This window comes from Giraffa tippelskirchi, chromosome 9 (assembly GCF_054371585.1).
Source record: "Giraffa tippelskirchi isolate mGirTip1 chromosome 9, T2T-mGirTip1v1.2.pri, whole genome shotgun sequence".
Taxonomy (NCBI): domain Eukaryota; kingdom Metazoa; phylum Chordata; class Mammalia; order Artiodactyla; family Giraffidae; genus Giraffa; species Giraffa tippelskirchi.
Window position 1 is genome coordinate 72,233,049 of NC_137283.1, and position 21,219 is coordinate 72,254,267.

Consider the following 21,219-nt stretch of genomic DNA (forward strand, 5'->3'; position numbering starts at 1 on the left):
CCTCCCCACCCCTAAATTACTGTCATTCTTTTCATAGCAACCTAGAAAGGGGCTTATGTGGAAATGGAGAGCTCAACTTACAAATACCACTCTCTATATAGAATCAGTAGAAATGAGGAATGGACTGCAAATTTTAAATTATTCAAGTCACCTAAAGAGAGGTCCATTGTCGTAATTAGTTAAGCATGGAGTGAAGAAAAGGATTATCAGAAAGGAGAACCCAAAAGCCCCTCTCAGTCACTCTACTCAGAGAGGCTGCCAGGAAGGTTCCACTAGGTTCATGGTAAGTTACGACAGCTTTCCACTCCTAGGAGTCCATGGAAAGCAAAAACAAATAAGAAAAAATAATTAGAGTCTCTTTGGCAAGGATGTCAATTGCTGCTTCTTATCTGATAATTCCAATCTTAGGTGGACATTGGAATAAGTGGTATAAATAAAAATGGAACCTTAATATATGGAATATAAAACTTCTCAAAATTCATGTTAATTCCTCAAAGAACTTTCCCCAAAGTTGTTTGTTTTCTAATGCCTGGAACATATGATGGAAAGTGGGGATTGTAAGTTTTCCATGAATTTTCAAAAAAAGTTACAACATCAGGAAAATGGATTTATGGCTAGAACATGTATAGAAAAAAATGGCAACATCATTAAAAGCAGTCCTTCCCTCTTAAAACTTTTTTAAATGTAATTATAAATCATTTCTACTACAGTTAGATGAAAATTATTTGTATTCCTTGAAAAGTACTGATCAAGTGAGGAAGATGATATTCAAGTACACATAGATAAAATCTATAACCCATTTACGGAGACTCTTGAAATTTATTTACCCAAATTTTATATCTTAAACCATAAATAATTTTGTATTTGTGACCATTTATATGCAAAATATAAGCATTTAAACATTTTATTTAATTTCAGTTTTGCCAATGGGAATAAAAACTTGACACAGCAAAAGGATTACAAAAATTTACTCTTCTTTTCATAGCCTTTTGACAATCTTATTACTTTATCTTGGTTTTACTTGAAAAAATTGTCAGATAGCTAAGGAAACCTACAGAAAAATCACTCCTAAGACACATTTCTTCAATGGCTTTTGCAATAATAAAAAATTTCCCTGGGAGTAACTACTTAGCTGTATTGGTTATGTTAACAGTATTACCACTGCAGAGACATTTTAAGGAAATGTTTAATTTTTCTTACCAGGAGCATAATTCTATTCAGAAGATTGAATAGATTTTGCTACTCTGCAGAATTTTAAAGCTCTTTACATTTCATCTAACAGAAATCCACATTTGCAACACAGAGTTTACTTATTTAGTTTCTCCTCTAATTCCCTTTGGTTGGCCATTTAACCCTTCATGAATATCCACACTTGAGGTTACAATAATACAAATAGACTGACAGTCCATCCCTCTTTCAGACTGTCCCTGACCTTTACATGACACAGTGTGAGGATGGTTATGAACGAGCCATGCACTTCCCTTCTTCACAATTAGGGAAGTATCCCCTCTCTGCACCTTTTCATTACTTTCCCAGGGTCTCAGGCTCGAACACACATACTTTCTAAATCCAAAAGGTACAGAGTTTCTGATACCACAGAGTTCCCCAATACATGTCTCTTTCCTATAATTAGCTTCATGCTTCCTATTTGGCATTAGAAACTTCACTTAATGAAGATGCTTGAACACAGAGCTCAGTTTCCAGATCATTTTATCTAATTCAGTAGTAGCCTTTTACCCCCAGACACCCCAGAGTAGCCAGAGTTTGCACTCCCACATGCAATGTGAATTAATACATCTGGAACCAGTGATCTGTGTTAGAGACGACATTTTCAGTCAATAAAACCAATGTCATACTCACGGTGGAGGCTGGTGGGGCTGGTGTTCAACATTTCTTGGGGCTTTGCAGGCAGCAGGCTTCACCATGTCCCTGACCACACACCTGGGGCGCATGATAGACAGCACAACGCACTATTAATTATAAAATGGGGAGAAACATCTGGAAATTAAACACGGTACTGAAAACAAGTTTAAGGGAACTGTCTGCAAGCCCCTAAATATTAAACTGGAGGCCCTGAGAAGCCCTGGGAGTTAGAAACCTTCAGCTCATGCTTCCAAGAGCTCAGTTACACCCAGATGAACTCCATGCCAGTGCTGGCCTCGGTATTGGATTTCCTGTTTGCTACCAATAAAACGATCCTCATTAGGCTTCCCTATAGAAGCAAAGCTACTGAAAACTTTGGCTTCACCCTATGAAGATATCTGAAAGCGTAAACATAGGAGCAGCTGTTGTGCTGATATGTTAAAAACAGGCAGGACTTTCTGTGGCTTTGGCTATCTTACTACAACACGTGGACTTTTGTTTTATGCCCTTCATCATCACATAGGTCTTTCCCTTTATGCAAAAACAAACAAAAAAACAGAGATCTGAGATGTTTTGGGACATCCCCCATGTTCTAAATCCATTCAAGCTAAGAAAGGAGGAAGAGTCAGAAGGAAATGTGCATATGTAAAGTGTGTGTGTCTCCATAAGCATGCAGAATAAATATGCAAGATGCCTGCACAGTGTGAACATAGGCAGGAAAAGGTCTTTGTGTCTTAAGTTGTCCATCACAGAATTAATAAATGCAGAGGATGGGTCACAGCTGCAAAGGGCAGCAGGGGGCGATGCCCTTAACCTGATGTCAGCAGGGCTTAATGGAGCGGTGGAGAGATTCACAGCATAAGCCAGAAAACATAGCCCTTTGAGGCTGTCCTTGGATGGCTCAGACATCCCTCCATCTCAGAAGCCTTGAACAAACCCTGCTTTGAAGAGGGAAGACCTGTTTAGAAAGTTGAGACCCTGAGTCTTAGACTCAGGCTAAATGGAAAAGCCACATACGACTTGGGATTCTCAAGCATGAACCTGGTTCTTAACTTTGACAGTGGCTTTGGCTGCACTCAGAGATTTTACTACCTGTAAGGCCAGTGATGCTATTCAAGAGGTGGCTCAGTGATGAGGTAGTGGCAGATAAACTGTTTTCCCAGAGCTAAAAGCTGCATGGCAAAATTCTCCACTTCTGAAAGAAATGATACAGGCAAACGTGGACACAGCACAGAAACGTGCGTGCACACACACACACACACACACACACACACACACACACACACACACAGCTAAGTCCAAACAGGATCAAGTAAGACTTAGAAATCAATATATAATGTGACAAGAAAAGAAAACAGTACCATTTCAAAGCCATCCCTCCTGGGCCCAAAGGAAAGAAATGTGGTAACTATCTAGAGTGAATGGTAAACTCTTAATGGACTGGTCACCAGTCAATGGAGGAGAAGGCCACTCTGACAGGACAGTTCAGAGAACATTCAAGAAGGCAGTCGCCAGGGAGAAGTAATACCCTGAGGTTTCTGAGCTCTGAAATGTTAATAGAACTTACTCACGTACAGTGTACAGGAAGTTACATTTCACTGCACCAGGAAGTCTTTAGCAATTCTCACGCAACTAAAAATAGCCCACATGGCATGTTGAATCGTCACATGCATTGATTTGTGAAAATATCGGAAATATCACCAACTTTGGAGAAAATCTTGAAGAATTATATGTATGAGAAACCATATGCAACCTTCTGTCTTTGTTCATTTCCTTTCTTTTTCTTTTTTTTCCCTTCTGAAAATTCAGGTTTTTAGGCAAAGTTTTAGGAAGAAAATAAATGTGCCACTCAGTTAGGGTTTTCCTTCAATATGTTTTTTTTTTTTTTTTTTTTTTATAAATTTATTTATTTTAGTTGGGGGCTAATTACTTTACAATATTGTAATAGTTTTTGCCATACATTGACATGAATCAGCCATGGGTTTACATGTGTTCCCCTTCCCGGACCCCCCACCCACCTCCCTCCCCATCCCATCCTTCTGGATCATCCCATTGCCCCGGCCCTGAGCCCTTGTCACATGCATCGAACATGGAATGGTGCTCTGTTTCACATATGACAATACACATGTCTCAATGCCATTCTCCCAGAACGTCCCACCCTCACCTTCTCCCTCAGAGTCCATAAAATTGTTCCATGCATCTGTGTCTCTTATTCTGTCTCGCATATAGGGTTATCGTTACCATCTTTCAAAGTCCGTATATATGCATTAGTATACTGTATTGTTGTTTTTCTTTCTGGCTTACTTCACTCTGTATAATGGGCTCTAGTTTCATCCATGTTTTTAAATAACCTTCTCCAATAAAAGTGGATTATTAGCCAGCATGAAAGACCATGTCTGCGTAAGAAAATTCTCATTTAATCTTAAGAATTCAGTGGTTTTAATTTAAAACTATAGTAACTGGCATATTTTATCTGTCTGCCTATGCTATAAAATCTTTGTTTTAATTTATTTATTTTAATTGGAGGCTAATTACTTTACAATATTGTAGTGGTTTTTGCCATACATTGACATGAATCAGCCATGGGTTTCCATGTGTTCCCCATCCTGAACCCCCCTCCCACCTCCCTCCCCATCCCATCCCTCTGGGTCATCCCAGTGCACCAGCCCTGAGTACCCTGTCTCATGCATCGAACCTGAACTGGCGATCTGTTTCACATATGATAATATACATGTTTCAGTGCTATTCTTTCAGATCATCCCACCCTTGCCTTCTCCCACAGGGTCCAAAAGATTGTTCTATAAATCTGTGTCTTTTTGCTGTCTCTCATACTTACCATCTTTCTAAATTTAATATATATGCATGAATGCATTGTATTGGTGTTTTTCTTTCTGACTTCACTCTGTATAATAGGCTCCAGTTTAATTCACCTCATTAGAACTGACTCAAATGTACTCTTTTTAATGCCTGAGTAATATTCCATTGTGTAAATGTACCACAGCTTTCTTATCCATTCATCTGCTGATGGACATCCAGGTTGCGTCCATGTCCTGGCTATTGTAAACAGTGCTACGATGAACATTGAGGTACATGTGTCTCTTTCAATTTTGGTTTCCTTGGTGTGTATGCCCAGCAGTGGGATTGCTGGGTCATATGGCAGTTCTCTTCAGTTTTTTAAGGAATCTCCACACTGTTCTCCACAGTGGCTGTACTAGTTTGCATTCCCACCAATAGTGTAAGAGGGTTCCCTTTTCTCCACACCCTCTCCAGCATTTATTGTTTGTAGACTTTTGGATAGCAGCCATTCTGACCAGCATGAGATGGTACCTCATTGTGGTTTTGATTTGCATTTCTCTGATAATGAGTGATGTTGAGCATCTTTTCATGTGTTTGTTAGACATCTGTATGTCTTCTTTGGAGAAATGTCTGTTTAGTTCTTTGGCCCATAAAAACCTCATTTGAATTTCTGAAATTTAAAGCTCTTTTCAGATAATGAGAATAAACACATCAATACTCAAAAACAAAGTTGCTAGAATTTTAATGTACTTAATTTAAAATATACTAACTTAATTAACATACTTTATTTAAAACAAAATAAGAAAACTAATTTTTCATTCTAAATTATATCCCGATCTCAGGTCTAGACTGAATCAGCTAGCTGTTGACTCTGTTGTCAGGGAGAAAGCAATTAGTTTCAGATTGCTAGTTATTCAACCAATTTGAGGGGGCACTAAGCTATGCCAATATATATTCCTACATCTTCCAATCTGACTTCTTTTAGCTGAAATTGCTTCTAGAGAAAGAAAAGAAGAAAAAAAAAAACTTACATTCAGAATAAGATACATAAAATAATACAACGCCCTCCTCAGATTTTTGTCAGCCTGAATGAATTAGCATTTCTTTAAAGTTATACTTGAATTGTTGTGTCTGTTCTATTGCAGCTTGAGGGATAAAGCAAAGTGGTGTCGCCAGTTGTAATGTGTGGAAACTGTTCGCACCTCCCATTCTGTCCCAGGCTTAGGCTATAACACAATAACAGGGATCCCTCATACTTAAACACCACAGTGATATATCAGCTCATTGCAGTGATCAAGGGTCTTCCTTTGCTGTGTGCTAAGGCCCTTCAGTGTGTGCGACTCTTTGTGATGCTTTAGGGACCTCCACCAGGCTCCTCTGTTCATGAAGATTCCCCAGCAAGAATACTGGAGTGGGTTGCCATGCCCTCCTCCAAGGGATCTTCCTGACCCAGGGATCAAACCCACATCTCCTATGTCTCCTGCATTGGCAGGAGGGTTCTTTACAAGTACCACCTGGGAAGCCCCAAGGGTCTTCCTTACATATGATTTACTCCTTCATCCAGACACAAAGAGGCCACAGATAAGCCACAATGCTGACTTTCCAGAAAAGCTGTAGATGGAGAGACCAGGAGTCCAAGAGATGTGACCTCTAGTTCCTGCAAAGTCTTCAGTTACTTGGGAAGGAAGGTGGACCCCTCACCATCTTGGTGGTGCTTGTGAGCACCCCTTATCACTGAAGCATCACTGAGGATTTATTCAAATGAGGCATCCTGCAAGCGTCTCAGGGAAGCTCCCCCGGACTCCGCCTTCCGCGCGGCTGGGTTTTATGAATGACTGCAATCAATGCTGAACGACTGCCAACTGCCCACTCTTCCCTGCATCGTACACACAAGAGAGACTCGCCCTGCCACAAGCCCGCAGATGAGGCAGTGGCAAGGCTTTCATCTTCCCAAACAGGAACTAAATGTGCTTCCAGAGACTTAGAGTATGTGAATCAAACATTCTCAATGCCTTCAAAAGGCACAATTTACATAATCACTTTCTCTCTTTTGAGTTTCCATTTTAGTGCCTGCAGTCACCAGCCCCACTTCGGCCTCCCCTTCCCTGAAAAATAACTAAAAAAACAAACAAACAAACAAAAAAAAACCCTTACTGTTTTATCTCAGCTGAGCTTGATGACAAGGTCATGAGTCTAGTGACTGAGCACTGAGCTGTACCACAGATGATGACACCTGTGCATTTCTGTTCTCCATTTTTGTGGTTTTGGCCTTCACTGGGGTTTCTCCTTCAGTGATAGAAACAATTACACTGAAACAAGGCTAGGGAAAAGTGTGTTTGTGCTTACTCCCTGGGTAGGATTGTGCCAGTCTGCATTTGTCACAAGAGTTTGTCAGTTAAAACATCATGTTGAGCAAATGAAATACTTTTCAAATATACAGTATTCTAATTTGCTGATCACTGATCAGACACCCGGAATAAGGGAAAAACAGGCAAGAAGGGGGCTCTGTAACCAGCTGTTTTCTTCTGAACCTTCTATTCAGCACTTGAGACCCTCCTTACATAAGACATTAGGCAAAAGTACCAAAATATGTGCAAAAGCCTTGTCTCCACCCTGATTCTCTCTTAACTCCAGGCATCCAGTTGCCTCCTCAACACTTTTGCTTGGGTTTCCAGTAGGCTTCTCAAAATCAACACTTTCAGTTGGAATCCACCTTTTCTTAGACACCTGACCCTCCAGGGCCAGCACTGTCTTGGCTGGCTGTAAACAGTTTCTCTAGTTGTTCAGGCCGAAAGCTTTAGTCTCAATGCTTCACTTTTCTCGCACCTGTGTCCAGTCCATCAGATTTGATTCTCCTTTCAAATATGTGCAGCATCTGTCCATTCCTCCTCCTTCCCCTGTGGCTACCCCGATGGGGTCAATGCTACTTTTCACTGGATTCCTGAATTGGACTTCTCACTCGCTGCTGGCCCTTTGGAAAGATAAATCAATCATGACTCCTCTGCTCCAGATCCTGCAATGGTGCCACAGTTTACCCACAAAAAGGCAGGAGTCCTTGGAGTGTCATCTGGCCTCATGTTAATTCCCAGCGTTCGCCTACTGTCTCCTCCCAGCATCCACACCCACTCATGCTATCCCAGCTGCACTGACCTTGCTGCTGGTTCTCAGACACACCGGGAACTTTGTACCAAACCTTCCCTCCCTGATATGTACAGGACTAGCCCCTCCCCTCTTTTCAGTCTTGGCTCAAGCGTCAGTGTTTGGTGATTCCCACTTGAATTCCCTCCCTACTGCTACGGTCTGCCCCCATCAGACTTTCAGTGCCCTTCATCTCATCTCGCTCTGGTGGTGGTGGTGGTGGTTTAGTCGCTTAGTTGTGTCCGACTCTTCTGACCCCATGGATTGTATCCTGCCAGATTCCTCTGTCCATGGGATTTTCCAGGCAAAAATACTGGAGTGGGTTGCCATTGTAAATCTGCCTCTCCTCTTCAACCCAGGTTGAAATACCAGCTGCTCAAGAGGAAGGATCTCTGTTTGGTTCACTGGCAAAGGCCCAGAGTCTAGAACAGGGCATAGTCACATAGAACACCATGGTCACTCACTACATATTTGTTAAATGAATAAGACAAAATGCTGTATATTTCCAGCTTGAGTAACTAACATGCTAAAATACAGTTATTTACAAATAGATTTAGGTAATACTTTTTTGCATGATTACAGCATATTTATATAAAGTATCTGCAAAAAATAAATTAATGTATGACCAACAAATTTAATGATTTGAATAACCCACTAAATTTGTTTTTATATGACATGACTAAGGTTCATTTTCTTTCTAAACAAGAAAAAAATGGCTAATTTTGTGGAAGACTCTTTAATGTCATGTTGTTGCTTCAAAACAATGAGATGCTCTTTAACATCTAGTATCCTGCTCTTTTATCAAATAAAACTTTAAAATAATTGTACGTGAGGTAATTCCTTAATAGTAAAGAGAGAAAATTAATCCCCCTTTCTTTTGATTTTTCTAAACAGTGTAGGAAAATAACAAAAACTTCTGTTTATTGTCATCTATTTTGAAAATGTCCATGGATATTCAGTTAATATCCTATTTAATATTCACAGTGCTCTGCAAGGGGATCTGATTGTCCTATTTAACAGATGAAATAACTACAACTCTAAGAGATTAAATTCATTTCCAATGATAACTGGCAAATGTTAATATTTTAAGAAGCCAAGATGTGCATCAAGTTTTGTTTGGGACCAAAGGTAATGTCTTTTCCATCATTTGAAGAAGCCTTCTCACATTAACACTCAAAAGATGAGTGAAAATTAATACAAATCAATCATGAAGCTACAGAGTCCAGTATCCTCAGATATATTTCAATATAATTGATTTCATGATATAGGTACATTATTGAAACTATTCAGATATCTCACATAGCTGATTGTTCTTGAAATGTTATTCTAGTATTCCAAGACCATATTCTCCAAATATACCAGCAGAACAATGGTGACAGCAGGTGTCAGCTTGGTAAATCAGAAATGCAGAGTGACCTTGAGGCCAGTGGGAATGTAAAAGTCAAGGCAGATCATCTGCATAGAGAAAAAGAGCTTACATAGGAAAAGAGTCAAGAAAGTGAAAAAATTAAAAAATTTCTTGCAAGACTAATATCATTTGGTTGATAAAAATCTCTTCAAAAATAGTTTTCAAAGGAGGTCTTCAAATGTGATCTTCTCATCTCCATTTACTAATACTGAAAGAGGAAAAGTTGAAAATATTATTTTACAAAATGAATTTTGAAAGTTGCATATTCATGTCGACTTAGCAGTGAACCGATAAGTGTGATGACTGCTACCTGTAAGATGAAGATGAGACAGTGACAATTCTACACCAGATGGGAAAAGTGGGTGCTCCTATTTTGAAAAGCCAGATGTACTAATCACAGATCATCAGGGTCCGGTCTATCTCTGATGTACATTCAGGGAATGCTCAAAAGCTACTAAGAGTGATCTTTATTTTTAAAAGGACAAGGAGGGCAGGTAAGCTAGGCTCTTAATTGTAAGAAAAGGGAACCCAGCTGGCCAGTTTCCACAGTAAGTGGTGAGGGCAGTTAAATCTCCCTTAACTAGGCCAGGAATTTATTCACAAAACCAGACTAAAAAGTATAGGATTCTAAAATAAAGGTGATAACAAGATATTGATTTGCTACAGAGATTAATGGGTGATTTTAAAGTCGGGAAAAACAATTTTCTCGAGGACTGATAAGAAGGAAAATAATACATAAGAAATCAAGCCCTTGGTCTTCCGGACCATTCAAATCTGCCTGTTTTTCACCTCTCATGTCTCCAGGATGCTAACAGGTTTGGTTCTATAAGGTCCTAATATTGTTTCCAACATGGCAGCAATATAGCCAATTAACCTTTTACCCAAGCTAATATTTCTTATTAACACAATCAGTTGCTATCTCCATTCACCATTCTGGAAGTGTTACAAAGACCTATGAATTTATATCTGCTACTATTCCCCACACACCATCCTGCTGACATTTTTCTACTTATTAATTTGTGTGCATTCACCAGAAGCCACCTGCTGCCTGCAAAATAGAACATAACTTTAGAAAAATGAAGATTACCAGGAAATTCCTGCCATTAAACCTGCAAGGGAAAATGACTTGTGTGCTTCAATAGAGGGGAAAAAATCTTGTCTAATAAGAGGTAAGGTATTTCCAGCCAGAGGAAACCATCCTAGAATCAAGGCAGCAGAGGCACCGATGAGGCAAGGGAGGCCTTAGCCACCTTCTGGATCCTCCAAGACTAAAGGTGGGGATGGGGGGACTTCAGTGGAAAGGTAAGAGGTTAGGGAAAAGAGCAATGTGAAAATAGACAGTGAGGTAATGTAGGCTGAGAAAAGAGTCATGAGGAAGGGAAGATTTTCTTTATTTTTTTATATATATAGGCACAATTCCAGGTGATGAACTCCCCCTGGGAAAGGGAGAAGGCCACGACAGAGGATGAGATGGTTGGATGGCATCATCAACTCAATGGACATGAGTTTGAGCAAACTCTGGGAGATGGTGAAGGATAGGGAAGCCTGGCTTGCTACAGTCCATGGAGTCACAAAGAGTCAGACATAACCGAGTGACTGAACAACAAAATGGATGGGGAGAGGGGCGGGGGAGAAGTGGAAGGGGAAGGGCAGATTCTGCTTGTTTCTAACTCCCTCTACTTCTTACTAACTCCAGTCTCTTGTGTGCATGCTAAGTCGCTTCAGTCGTGTCCAACTCTTTGCAACCCTATGGACTGTAGCCCACCAGGCTCCCCTGTCCATGGGATTCTCCAGGCAAGAATACTGGAGTGGGTTGCCATTTCCTCCTTCACAGGATCTTCCCCATCCAGGGATCTAATCCTCTTCTCTTATGCCTCCTGCATTGGCAGGCGAGTTCTTTACCACTAGTGCCACTTGGGAAGCCAAATTCTAGTCTACTCAGACTATTTAGGTCAACATATCGAAAACCTACTCAGAAAACTTGGTCCTTAGTCCTTTAGATTTAGAGTGAATTGAAAAAGCAAAAACAAAGCAACAACCACCACCACCACCTCGACTGTGAATGACAATTCACAGCAGTTAGAGAGAACATCGGAATAACTCAGTGAAATCTGACTGTCTCTGGCAAGAGAGGAGTGTCTTCTGGATCAGGAAAAGTCATCCTGGTTTGCTCCTCTGGCCCCCAGGATGGTGTATTCGTGTGGAACACAGTGGCACAGGATCTGATTTGCACAAACAAACCCCCCACCCATTTTTGTCCCACTAAAGAAAGCACTGAAGGCAGGAGGAGAAGAGGACAGCAGAGAATGAGAGGGTTGGAAGGCATCACTGACTCCATGGACATGAGTTTGAGCAAACTCTGAGAGACGGTGAAGGACAAGGAAGGCTGGCCTGCTGCAGTCAGTGGGTTGCAAAGAGTCGGACATGACTGAGTGACTGAACAACAACAAAAGACAGCATATTGATCTAAAGTGAATGAGAATGGTAGTACCAAGGAATAATCTTGGAACTAACATACAGTTTGGAGAAAGAAATGGCAACCCACTCCAGTATTCTTGCCTGGAGAATCCCATGGACAGAGGACCCTGACAGTCCACAGGGTCACAAAGAGTCAGACATGACTGAGCGAAAACTCACTCATCAACATACGGTTATCTTAAAGGGGAAATTGTTTATAGTTGTTAGTACTTCAATTCCATTCATAAACAGGACCTTGCCCTGGTTTGATCCTTGGATCAGGAAGATCTCCTTGCAGGAGGAAATGACAACCCACTCCAGCATCCTTGCTGGGATAATTCCGTGGACAGAGGAGCCTGGAGGGCTACAGTCCATGGAGTCATAAAGAGTCGGACATGACTGGGCAACTGAGTATGCATGCACGCACAGCACCCTTCACAGCCAACTCCTGGGCCTTACAGCCTGATTTGGGATCCTTACTCTGAACTGCAGCTCTGTCTTAAGCCTGGCTGAGAGTGGTCTCTCCACCTAAACAAAGGGCCACACGCTTGATTGATTGAGATGAGAGAGACTGTTGGATCAGCAATAATACCAAGTTACAAGGAAACAGTAACACAGAGAATCAAGTAAGTAAAACTTTCTTCATTAATCAAAAATGCAATTCAACAAAACAAGATGAATTTCAAGAAATATACATCTATTCAGATACGAAAACTCTACAATAACAGAACAGGAAGAGGACAGTGAGTGATATCAGCTCACATTTCTGATTGTCTGTCTTGGGCCAGGGGCTGAGCTAAGTGTACCACATGTCTTTAGCATGTTATCTGCTCACAGGTCATAGGTGGCCCTTGGTGTCACTCAAGTTACATGTTTACTTATACAGTATTACCATTTCTTCTCAGAAGCACAACTCATCATTTCAAAAACTACACACGATCTGTGAAGTGCTTTGTTTTGATCAAATAAATTATTCCATTGTCATTCAAGTGTTAGCATGAGACACAAGATTGTAATTGAGTATTTCAAGCTTTAAGCACCTCACATCCTCTTGTGACATTTCAGGAACCAAGAGGAATAGAGAGCTGTCTGATAATGCTTATCTACAGTTTAATGTCCAGGATAAAAAAAATTCAATTCAGTAGCAAGGAGGGATGAATGTTATTTGTAAGGATTATTGCCAGAGCTTCTTTACAACTAATGATTTTTCTGCTCTTTATTTGTAACACAAAGCCTAGCTCTTTAAATAACAATTTTAGGATAGTTCTATGTGTGCCTTTTCTCCACAAGCATTCCTTCTCCTTGCTCATGGGGAGCCATATAGCTAAATAAATATCTACTAAGAGGTCCATAATAGTTCCTTGGTGGGATTTAAGTGAATTTTCAATAGATAAAATGGGGAATTGGAACTTGGAAAAGCATTAATGAAATATTTCAGGTATTGTTTTCAATTAATTATAACTAATTTCTCATCTGATTCACCTGGCTAGAAAGTTAGAGAGAAACTGGAGTCAATCAGATATGAAAATACATTGTCTGTGGACTACACATATAAATTTTCATATAAATTTGAAAATGCTCAATACTAAATATACACTATTCCTTTCCTATTGTAAATGAAGATTTCTTTATTTTTTCAAGAGGCCATGATGCTTTTTTTTACCCAAAATATGACAAAAGGATGAATCTAAATCATTTGGACACACCAATAGAAACTTTAATACTTGAATATGATTGCTTCTTGGTCTAAATATTTTTGACATTCAGAATGAGAATATCAAAAAAACTTGTAAATCATTTTTTCCTCCCCTTCAACCAAACTAATGAAAATATGTACAGATATTTAGACAAATAAGAGAGGTATGAGATTTGGAAAAGTAATCCAGGGACTGGGACTGCTGACTCCTCACTGACAAAGGTAAACACTCTCTGAGCACTTTTGAGTTGTTAAGAGTGTCATTCTTGTGGCTTCCGATGGGCTGATGATTCCTGAACTATCATTTCCAGAATTCAACCTCCACTACCTATAAGGTCTGAAATCTGTCTACCTGAAAAGCTTCCTAATGACTGAGCCAAATCAGACTAAAGTACTAACTCAGTGTCCCCCCTCCTCTCAGTCTGAAACACCTCCCAAAGTCTACCTGGTTAAACCCTCCCATTACTGATGTCCACAATCTTGCTGCCCTGGATCACTAATGGCCAGTAAGGCGTTAGTCTACTGCTTCCAAAGTCATGTTCTTTCCGGAATGAACTGCTTGACTTGATCTTCCTCAAGTGCTATCTTCTCCTGCCCCCAGATTCCACAAAAGCCTTCCCATCCCCGATCGTGTCAAATACACACACCACTGTCTAGTTCCAGGGTCCCACCTACACACATCCTCATACACTAATCTCTTCCTCTTAACTCCTAATAGAGTCTATTTCTCAAGTCAGGTGCATCCACCTCAATCTTTCAGAACATTCTTGTGCCGCTTGCATCTCCAGTTCATCTGCCACATTTCTTTCTTAAAATGATCTGCCTCCTTTTTCCTCTCCATTCATTTTTAGTTCTTATAAAATTCAGCTCAAATGCACTGAACTCTAGGAAGCCTTCCAGGCTAAAGACTCTCATTAATCCTTCACTAGCATCTTCTAAGAAATGAATTAGTCCTTATGTATGGATGAAACAATTTGTTAACAGCTGGGAAGACATTCAGGAAATGTATGTTTTAGAAATAGGACATGAAACGGAAGTATGTTCCAGGGACCTGACTGGGAAGCTCTGATGACCATGACACCTTTGCGATCAGTGAACGAACCCTTACAGGACAGCTACTCTGTGCCAAGCACCATGCCCCATGCTATACCACAACGTGAAAGCAAGTCAACCTGCTCATCAATAAGAGTTGTAAATTATCAACTTAGATTTCCTGAGCATTGATCACACAGACTCTTTTAAGCTCCTTATATGCATGAACTCATGTAATCCTCACAACTCTGTATGGTGGGCAAGTTAAGTAACTACCTGACAAAGCATTTATAAAAGTCTAACATGTGCAAATTGCAACAGTATTCATTCCACAACTGAGCTCTATTAGTATACTATTTTAATTACTTGAAATTGCTTAAATTCCTCCTATTTTAATATAAAACATTATCTTCAAGCACAGAAACAACAAGATTAAGTGTAGGAATCTAGACTAATAATGGAATAGAGGCTGCCTCTTTCCCTCTCCCAAAATGTTTAAATATAAATTATCTTCATTTTGAAGAATAAAACTGTAGTCTATTTTATTTTTAATGTATATGTACACTGTCACATCAGTTCTCCAAGGTCATAAAATAATTATAATTCCATTATCACATATAAGTAATGTTCAGGTTGCTTTTAAGCTGTCACTTCCAGAGTTCCAGCTAGTCATTTCTAGGGTTTCCTTGGATTACACCTCTTATGTACAGATCATGAGTAAAGAAAAACATGAGAGGTTCTTAGACTCTAAGACTTAAATTCAACACCCTTCCATCCAAGTCACTAATTTCCTCTATGGCTCTTATGCTTCTGCTGTAGGCAAACCTAAGGCCACAGAGACATCTCTCCATGTACTTGAATTAAATCTCTTTGTTACTTTCTTTCTTTTTCCAAAAGCAAAGTCTTTTAATATTTTAAAAATCATGGAAACAGAAAAGTGATCACTCATCAAGAAGACAGAGTTTGAAAAAAAAATATCATCTTTGTTTTATGAGTCCTTTCAAAATTTTAAGGATGACCTTTGGTCATCAGCCTCAAGAACTAAGATGCTTTTAAAAAAAATATTGAAGTATAGGTGCTTTACAACCTTGTGTTAGTTTCAACACGGCAAAGTGAATCAGCTATACAAATCTTTGCTTCTTTCTCATCAGCCCCTCAATTACATCTCCTAAGGCATTAGCTCGGGAAACTGGCCCACTCTAGCTGCAATTCTTTTGGTTAACAATTCTCCTAAAAGCTGGCTCCATTTTTTTGTGCAATATTTTCACTCTAGGTCCACAGGACCTCAAATTTTATAATGCCCCTCTAATAACCAGGTCCTAGAAAAAGGCAAACTGACAGAAGTGATATTCAGGGGAAATTATCAGTGCATGGCTTCCAAAACCTGGTCACACATCAGAACCATCCAAAGAGGTTTTTAAAGAAACAAATTTTTTGGGTCTTAGCTCAGACCTGAAGAGGTGAAGTTTGGGTCCAGAGATTGGCGAGTGATTAACTTCTCTGGGTGATTCCAATACATCCAGGCAGGCATTTGCTGATGAATGAGCAATTCAGTGACTGCACTGGATGGAGTCCTTCTTTATATGAAGCTAAACCACAAGAGCCTTCCATAACTCGGGCCACATTATCATAGTCCCTCATAAAATGACTTTTCTTGAACTACATTTTAGTGTTACAGCTTCAGTTCTTACGACAAGTTAATACAAGAAATAGTTGTATGAAGTTGGTTTCTGCCTTTGCTGTTATTTCAGTCTGAGTCCATCCTATAAACCTCTACCTTCATTCTACATTATTTCTTTTCAAATTTAGCACTCAAAAAATGTCCTTTCTTGTTCACTACCAATAATTGTCATAATTTCCTTTGGTCAGGGTTGTAAGCAAGCTAACAGAAGAGCTTAAAGCTTATCATAACAACTCTGTTGGCATGGTAAGCATGTTTATAACCTCATTTTTTCCTACTTAAAAGTTTCAATTTACATTTTACTAATGTTTTATGTTGAAATAGATTTGAGAAAAGCAAAAAAAGAATAATAGAAAAAGGTTAAAACTTTATCCCATCAGCAAAATTTAAATTTAAATTTTTCTTACATTAGAAAATTCTAATAAGTCCTAAAGAGCATACCTGGCATCTAATATATGAATATGTAAACACAATATAAAAATATATATAAAAGAATAATAATGATGATAATGACATCTTTCTAAGGCTGACATGTTATACAAAATTAGCATTTCAGAAAGAACATTTTGTTTCAGGGGAACACTCCCTAGGAACTGTTAGACCCAGAAAGGAATGATTCGATGATCAGATAAAATAAATGAGGAGAACGTTAATTTAGACAGGCTGGGTAGGTTTTCCTACTGCACAAATTTTCAGACTCTTCAAAATGCTAGTGTTCGCTGTTCTCTAAACACAGACGCATAATATGTAGCATTTTCCAAGGAATACTATCCAGTTTGGGAAGTGATGACATCGCATTTGATAACTGCAACATGAGAAAAATAAGAATTCTCTACAGGACAGAATCAATGCTTGGTAAATTATTCCAGGTTGACACAGAAGAGCAAAAACTGCACTAAACTTCAGGGGAGAGTATCTTCACGTGGCCACTTCTTAGTCTAAAAGCTTTACTGTGTCTACCTGAACATAGGCAAAGGCCTTACATTTTGGTCCATGGAATAAATGTATCACCCAACTCTCAGAAAGTACATCTTCCAAGTAAGACAATACAGATTAAGAGTACATATTTTTCTCTATTCTTATATACTACTTTCACTGGGAGATGACACCAGAATTTATATAATAAATTATTTTCTTTAATGATTAAGCATCAATATCAGATCATCAAAGGGACAGATTTTGCCTAAACTAGCAATCCTTTGGCCAAAGCTTAAAGATTTTGCATGTTGGTTGGATAGTTTTTTACACAGGCAGTAATCAATTGTTACTTTCCGGTCCCTCAGTGGTGTCTGACTCTTAGCAACTCATAGACTGCAGCACACCTGTTTCCATCCTTTGCCATCTCCCAGAGCTTGCTCAAACTTATGTCCATCAAGTTGGTCATGCCATCTCATCCTCTATCATCCCATTCTCATCCTGTCTTAAATCTTTCCTAGCATAAAGGGTCTTTTCCAATGAGTCAGTTCTTCACATCAGTTAGCCAAAGTATTGGAGCTTCAGCTTCAACATCAGTCGTTCTAATGAATATTCAGGACTGATTTCCTTTAGGATTGACTGGTTTGATCTTCTTGCTGTCCAAGGGACTCTCAAGAGTCTTCTCCAACACCACAGTTCAAAAGCAAAAATTCTTTGGCGATCAGCCTTCTTTATGGACCAACTCTCACATTCATACAGGACTACTGGAAAAACCATAGCTTTGGACTATACGAATCTTTGAAGGCAAAATAATGTCTCTGATTTTTAATATGCTGTCAAGGTTGTCATAGCTTTTCTTTCAAGGAGCAAGTGTCTTTTAATTTCATGGCTGCAGTCACCATCTTCAGGGATGTTGGAGCCCAAGAAAACAAAATCTGTCACTGTTTCCACTGTTTCCCCGTCTATTTGCCATGAAGTGATGGGACTGGATGCCATGATCTTCATTTTTTTTAAGGTTGAGCTTTAGTCAGCTTTTTCACTTTACTATTTCAACTTCATTAAGAGGCTCTTTAGTGCCTCTTCTCTTTCTGCCATAAAGGTGGTGTCATCTGCATATCTGAGGTTATTGATATTTCTCCTAGAAATCTTGATTCCAGCTTGTGCTTCATTCAACCCAGCATTTTGCATGATGTACTCTGCATATAATTTAAATAAGCACAGTGACAATATATAGAATTTTGTACTCCTTTCCCAATTTGGAACCAGTCTGTTGTTCCATGTCTGGTCTGTTGCTTCTTGAACTGCATACAGGTTTCTCAGGAGGCAGGTAGGTGGTCTTGTATTCCAATCGCTTTAAAAATTTTCCACAGTTAGTGGTGATACCCACAGTCAAAGGCTTTAGAGTAGTCAATGAAGCAGAAGTAGATGTTTTTCTGGAATTCTCTTGCTTTCTCTATTTATAGATTTCTATAAATCTCTTGCTTTTGCTATGCCAATGGATGATGGCACTTTGACCTCTGCTTCATCTGCCTTTTCTAAGTCTAGCTTGAACATCTGACAATTCTCTTTTCATGTACTGCTGAAGCCTAGCATGCAGAATTTTGAGCATTACTTTGCTAGGATGTGAAATGAGTGCAATTGAGAAGTAGTTGGAACATTCTTTGGCACTGCCTTTCTTTGGGATTGGAATGAAAACTGACCTTCTCCAGTCCTGTGGCCACTGTTAAGGTTTCCAAATTTGCTGGCATATTGAGTGCAGCACTTTCACAGCATTATCTTTTAGAATTTCAAATAGCTCACCTGGAATTTCATCACCTCCACTAGCTTTTTTCAGAGTGATGTTTCCTAAGACCCACTTGACTTCGCACTCCAGGATGTCTGGCTCTAGGTGAGTGATCACATCAATGTGGTTATCTGGGTCATGGAGATCTTTTTTGTACAGTTCTTCTGTGTATTCCTGCCACCTTTTCTTAATATCTACTGCTTCTGTTAGGTCCATACTATTTCTGTACTTTATTGTACCCATGTTTGCATGAAATGTTCCCTTGATATCTCTAATTTTCTTGAAGAGGTCTCTAGTCTTTTCCATTCTATCAGTTCAGTTCAGTCACTCAGTCATGTCCGACTCTTTGCGACCCCATGAATTGCAGCACGCCAGGCCTCCCTGTCCATCACCAACTCCCAGAGTACACCCAAACCCATGTCCATCGAGTCAGTGATGCCATCCAACCATCTCATTCTCTGTTGTCCCCTTCTCCTCCTGCCCCCAATCCTACCCAGCATTAGGGTTTTTTTCCAATGAATCAACCCTTCGCATGAGGTAGCCAAAGTATTGGAGTTTCAGCTTCAACATCAGATCTTCCAATGAACACCCAGGATTGATCTCTTTTAGAATGGATTGACTGGATCTCCTTGCAGTCCAAGGGACTCTCGAGAGTCTTCTCCAACACCATAGTTCAAAAGCATCAATTCTTCAGCGCTCAGCTTTCTTCACCGTCCAACTCTCACATCTATACATGACCACTGGAAAAACCATAGCCTTGACTAGATGGACTTTTGTTGGCAAAGTAATGTCTCTGCTTTTAAATATGCTATCTAGGTTGTCCATAACCTTCCTTCCAAGGAGTAAGTGTCTTTTAATTTCATGGCTGCAATCACCATCTGCAGTGATTTTGGAGCCCAAAAAACTAAAGTCTGACACTGTTTCCACTGTTTCCCCATCTATTTCCCATGAGATGATAGGACCAGATGTCATGATCTTAGTTTTCTGAACGTTGAGCTTTAAGCTAACTCTTTCACTCTTCTCTTTCACTTTCATCAAGAGGCCCTTTAGTTTTTCTTCACTTTCTGCCATAATGGTGGTGTCATCTGCATATCTGAAGTTATTGATATTTCTCCAGGCAATCTTGATTCCAGCTTGTGTTTCTTCCAGCCCAGCGTTTCTCATGATGTACTCTGCATATAAGTTAAATAAGCAGGGTGACAATATACAGTCTTGACGTACTCCTTTTCCTATTTGGAACCAGTCTGTTGTTCCATGTCCAGTTCTAACTGTTGCTTCCTGACCTGCATACAGGTTTCTCAAGAGACAGGTCAGATGGTCTGGTATTCCCATCTCTTTCAGAGTTTTCCACAGTTTATTGTGATCCACACAGTCAAAGGCTTTGGCATAGTCAATAAAGCAGAAATAGATGTTTTTCTGGAACTCTCTTGCTTTTTCGATGATCCAGTGGATATTGGCAATTTGATCTCTGGTTCCTCTGCCTTTTCTAAAACCAGCTTGAACATCTGGAAGTTCACGGTTCACATATTGCTCCTCAGACAACCCTTTTTCCTATTTGCATTTCTTTTTCTTGGGAATGGTTTTGATCACTGTCTCCTGAACAGTGTTACTAACTTCCATCCATAGCTCCTCTGGCACTCTGTCAATCAGATCTAATCCCTTGAATCTACTTGTCATTTCCACTGTATAATCATAAGGAATTTGACTTAGGTCATTGCTGAGTGGCCTAGTGGTTTTCCCTACTTTCTTCAATTTAAGTCTGAATTTTACAATAAGGAGTTCATGATCTAAGCCACAGTTGGCTCCTAGTCTTGTTTTTGCTGACTGTATAGAGCTTCCTTGCCTTTTGCTGCAAACAGTATAATCAGTGTGATTTCATATTGATCATCTGGTGATGCCTTGTTTTTGCTGACTGTATAGAGCTTCCTTGCCTTTGGCTGTAAAGAGTATAATCAATGTGATTTCATACTGATCATCTAGTGATGCCCATGTGTAGAGTCATCTCTTGTTTTGTTGGAAGTGGTCATTTGCTATGATGCGTGGATTCTCTTTGCAAAACCCTGTTAGCCTTTGCCCTGCTTCATTCTGTACTCCAAGGCCAAACTTGCTTGTTACTCCAGGTATCCCTTGACTTCTTACTTTGCATTCCAGCCCCCTATGATGAAAAGGGCATCTTTTTTGGGTGTTACTTCTAGAAGATCTTGTAGGTCCTCATAGAACAGTTCAACAATTTTTTTGGCATTAGTGGTTAGGGCATAGACTAGGATTACTATGATGTTAAATGGCTTGCCTTGGAAAGGAACAGAGATCATTCTGTCATTTTTGAGACGGCACCCAAGTACTGCATTTCAGACTCTTTCGTTGACTATGAGGGCAAGGTAATTTGGAAGTGGTCGAAGAGGAGATGGCAAGAGTGAACGTTGACATGTTAGCAGTCAGTGCAGTGAAGT

General features: G+C 39.7%; 1 protein-coding gene across 1 annotated transcript in view; it reads right to left on the reverse strand.

Annotated features, from left to right (window-relative positions):
* RIMS1 (regulating synaptic membrane exocytosis 1) overlaps positions 1 to 21,219 on the reverse strand; it is a 599,905-nt gene that overhangs the window by 496,304 nt on the left and 82,382 nt on the right. The window contains exon 3 of the mRNA XM_081526161.1: positions 1,861 to 1,941. Within this exon, the coding sequence (XP_081382287.1) occupies positions 1,861 to 1,941 (81 nt within the window). The remainder of the gene's footprint in view (positions 1 to 1,860; positions 1,942 to 21,219) is intronic.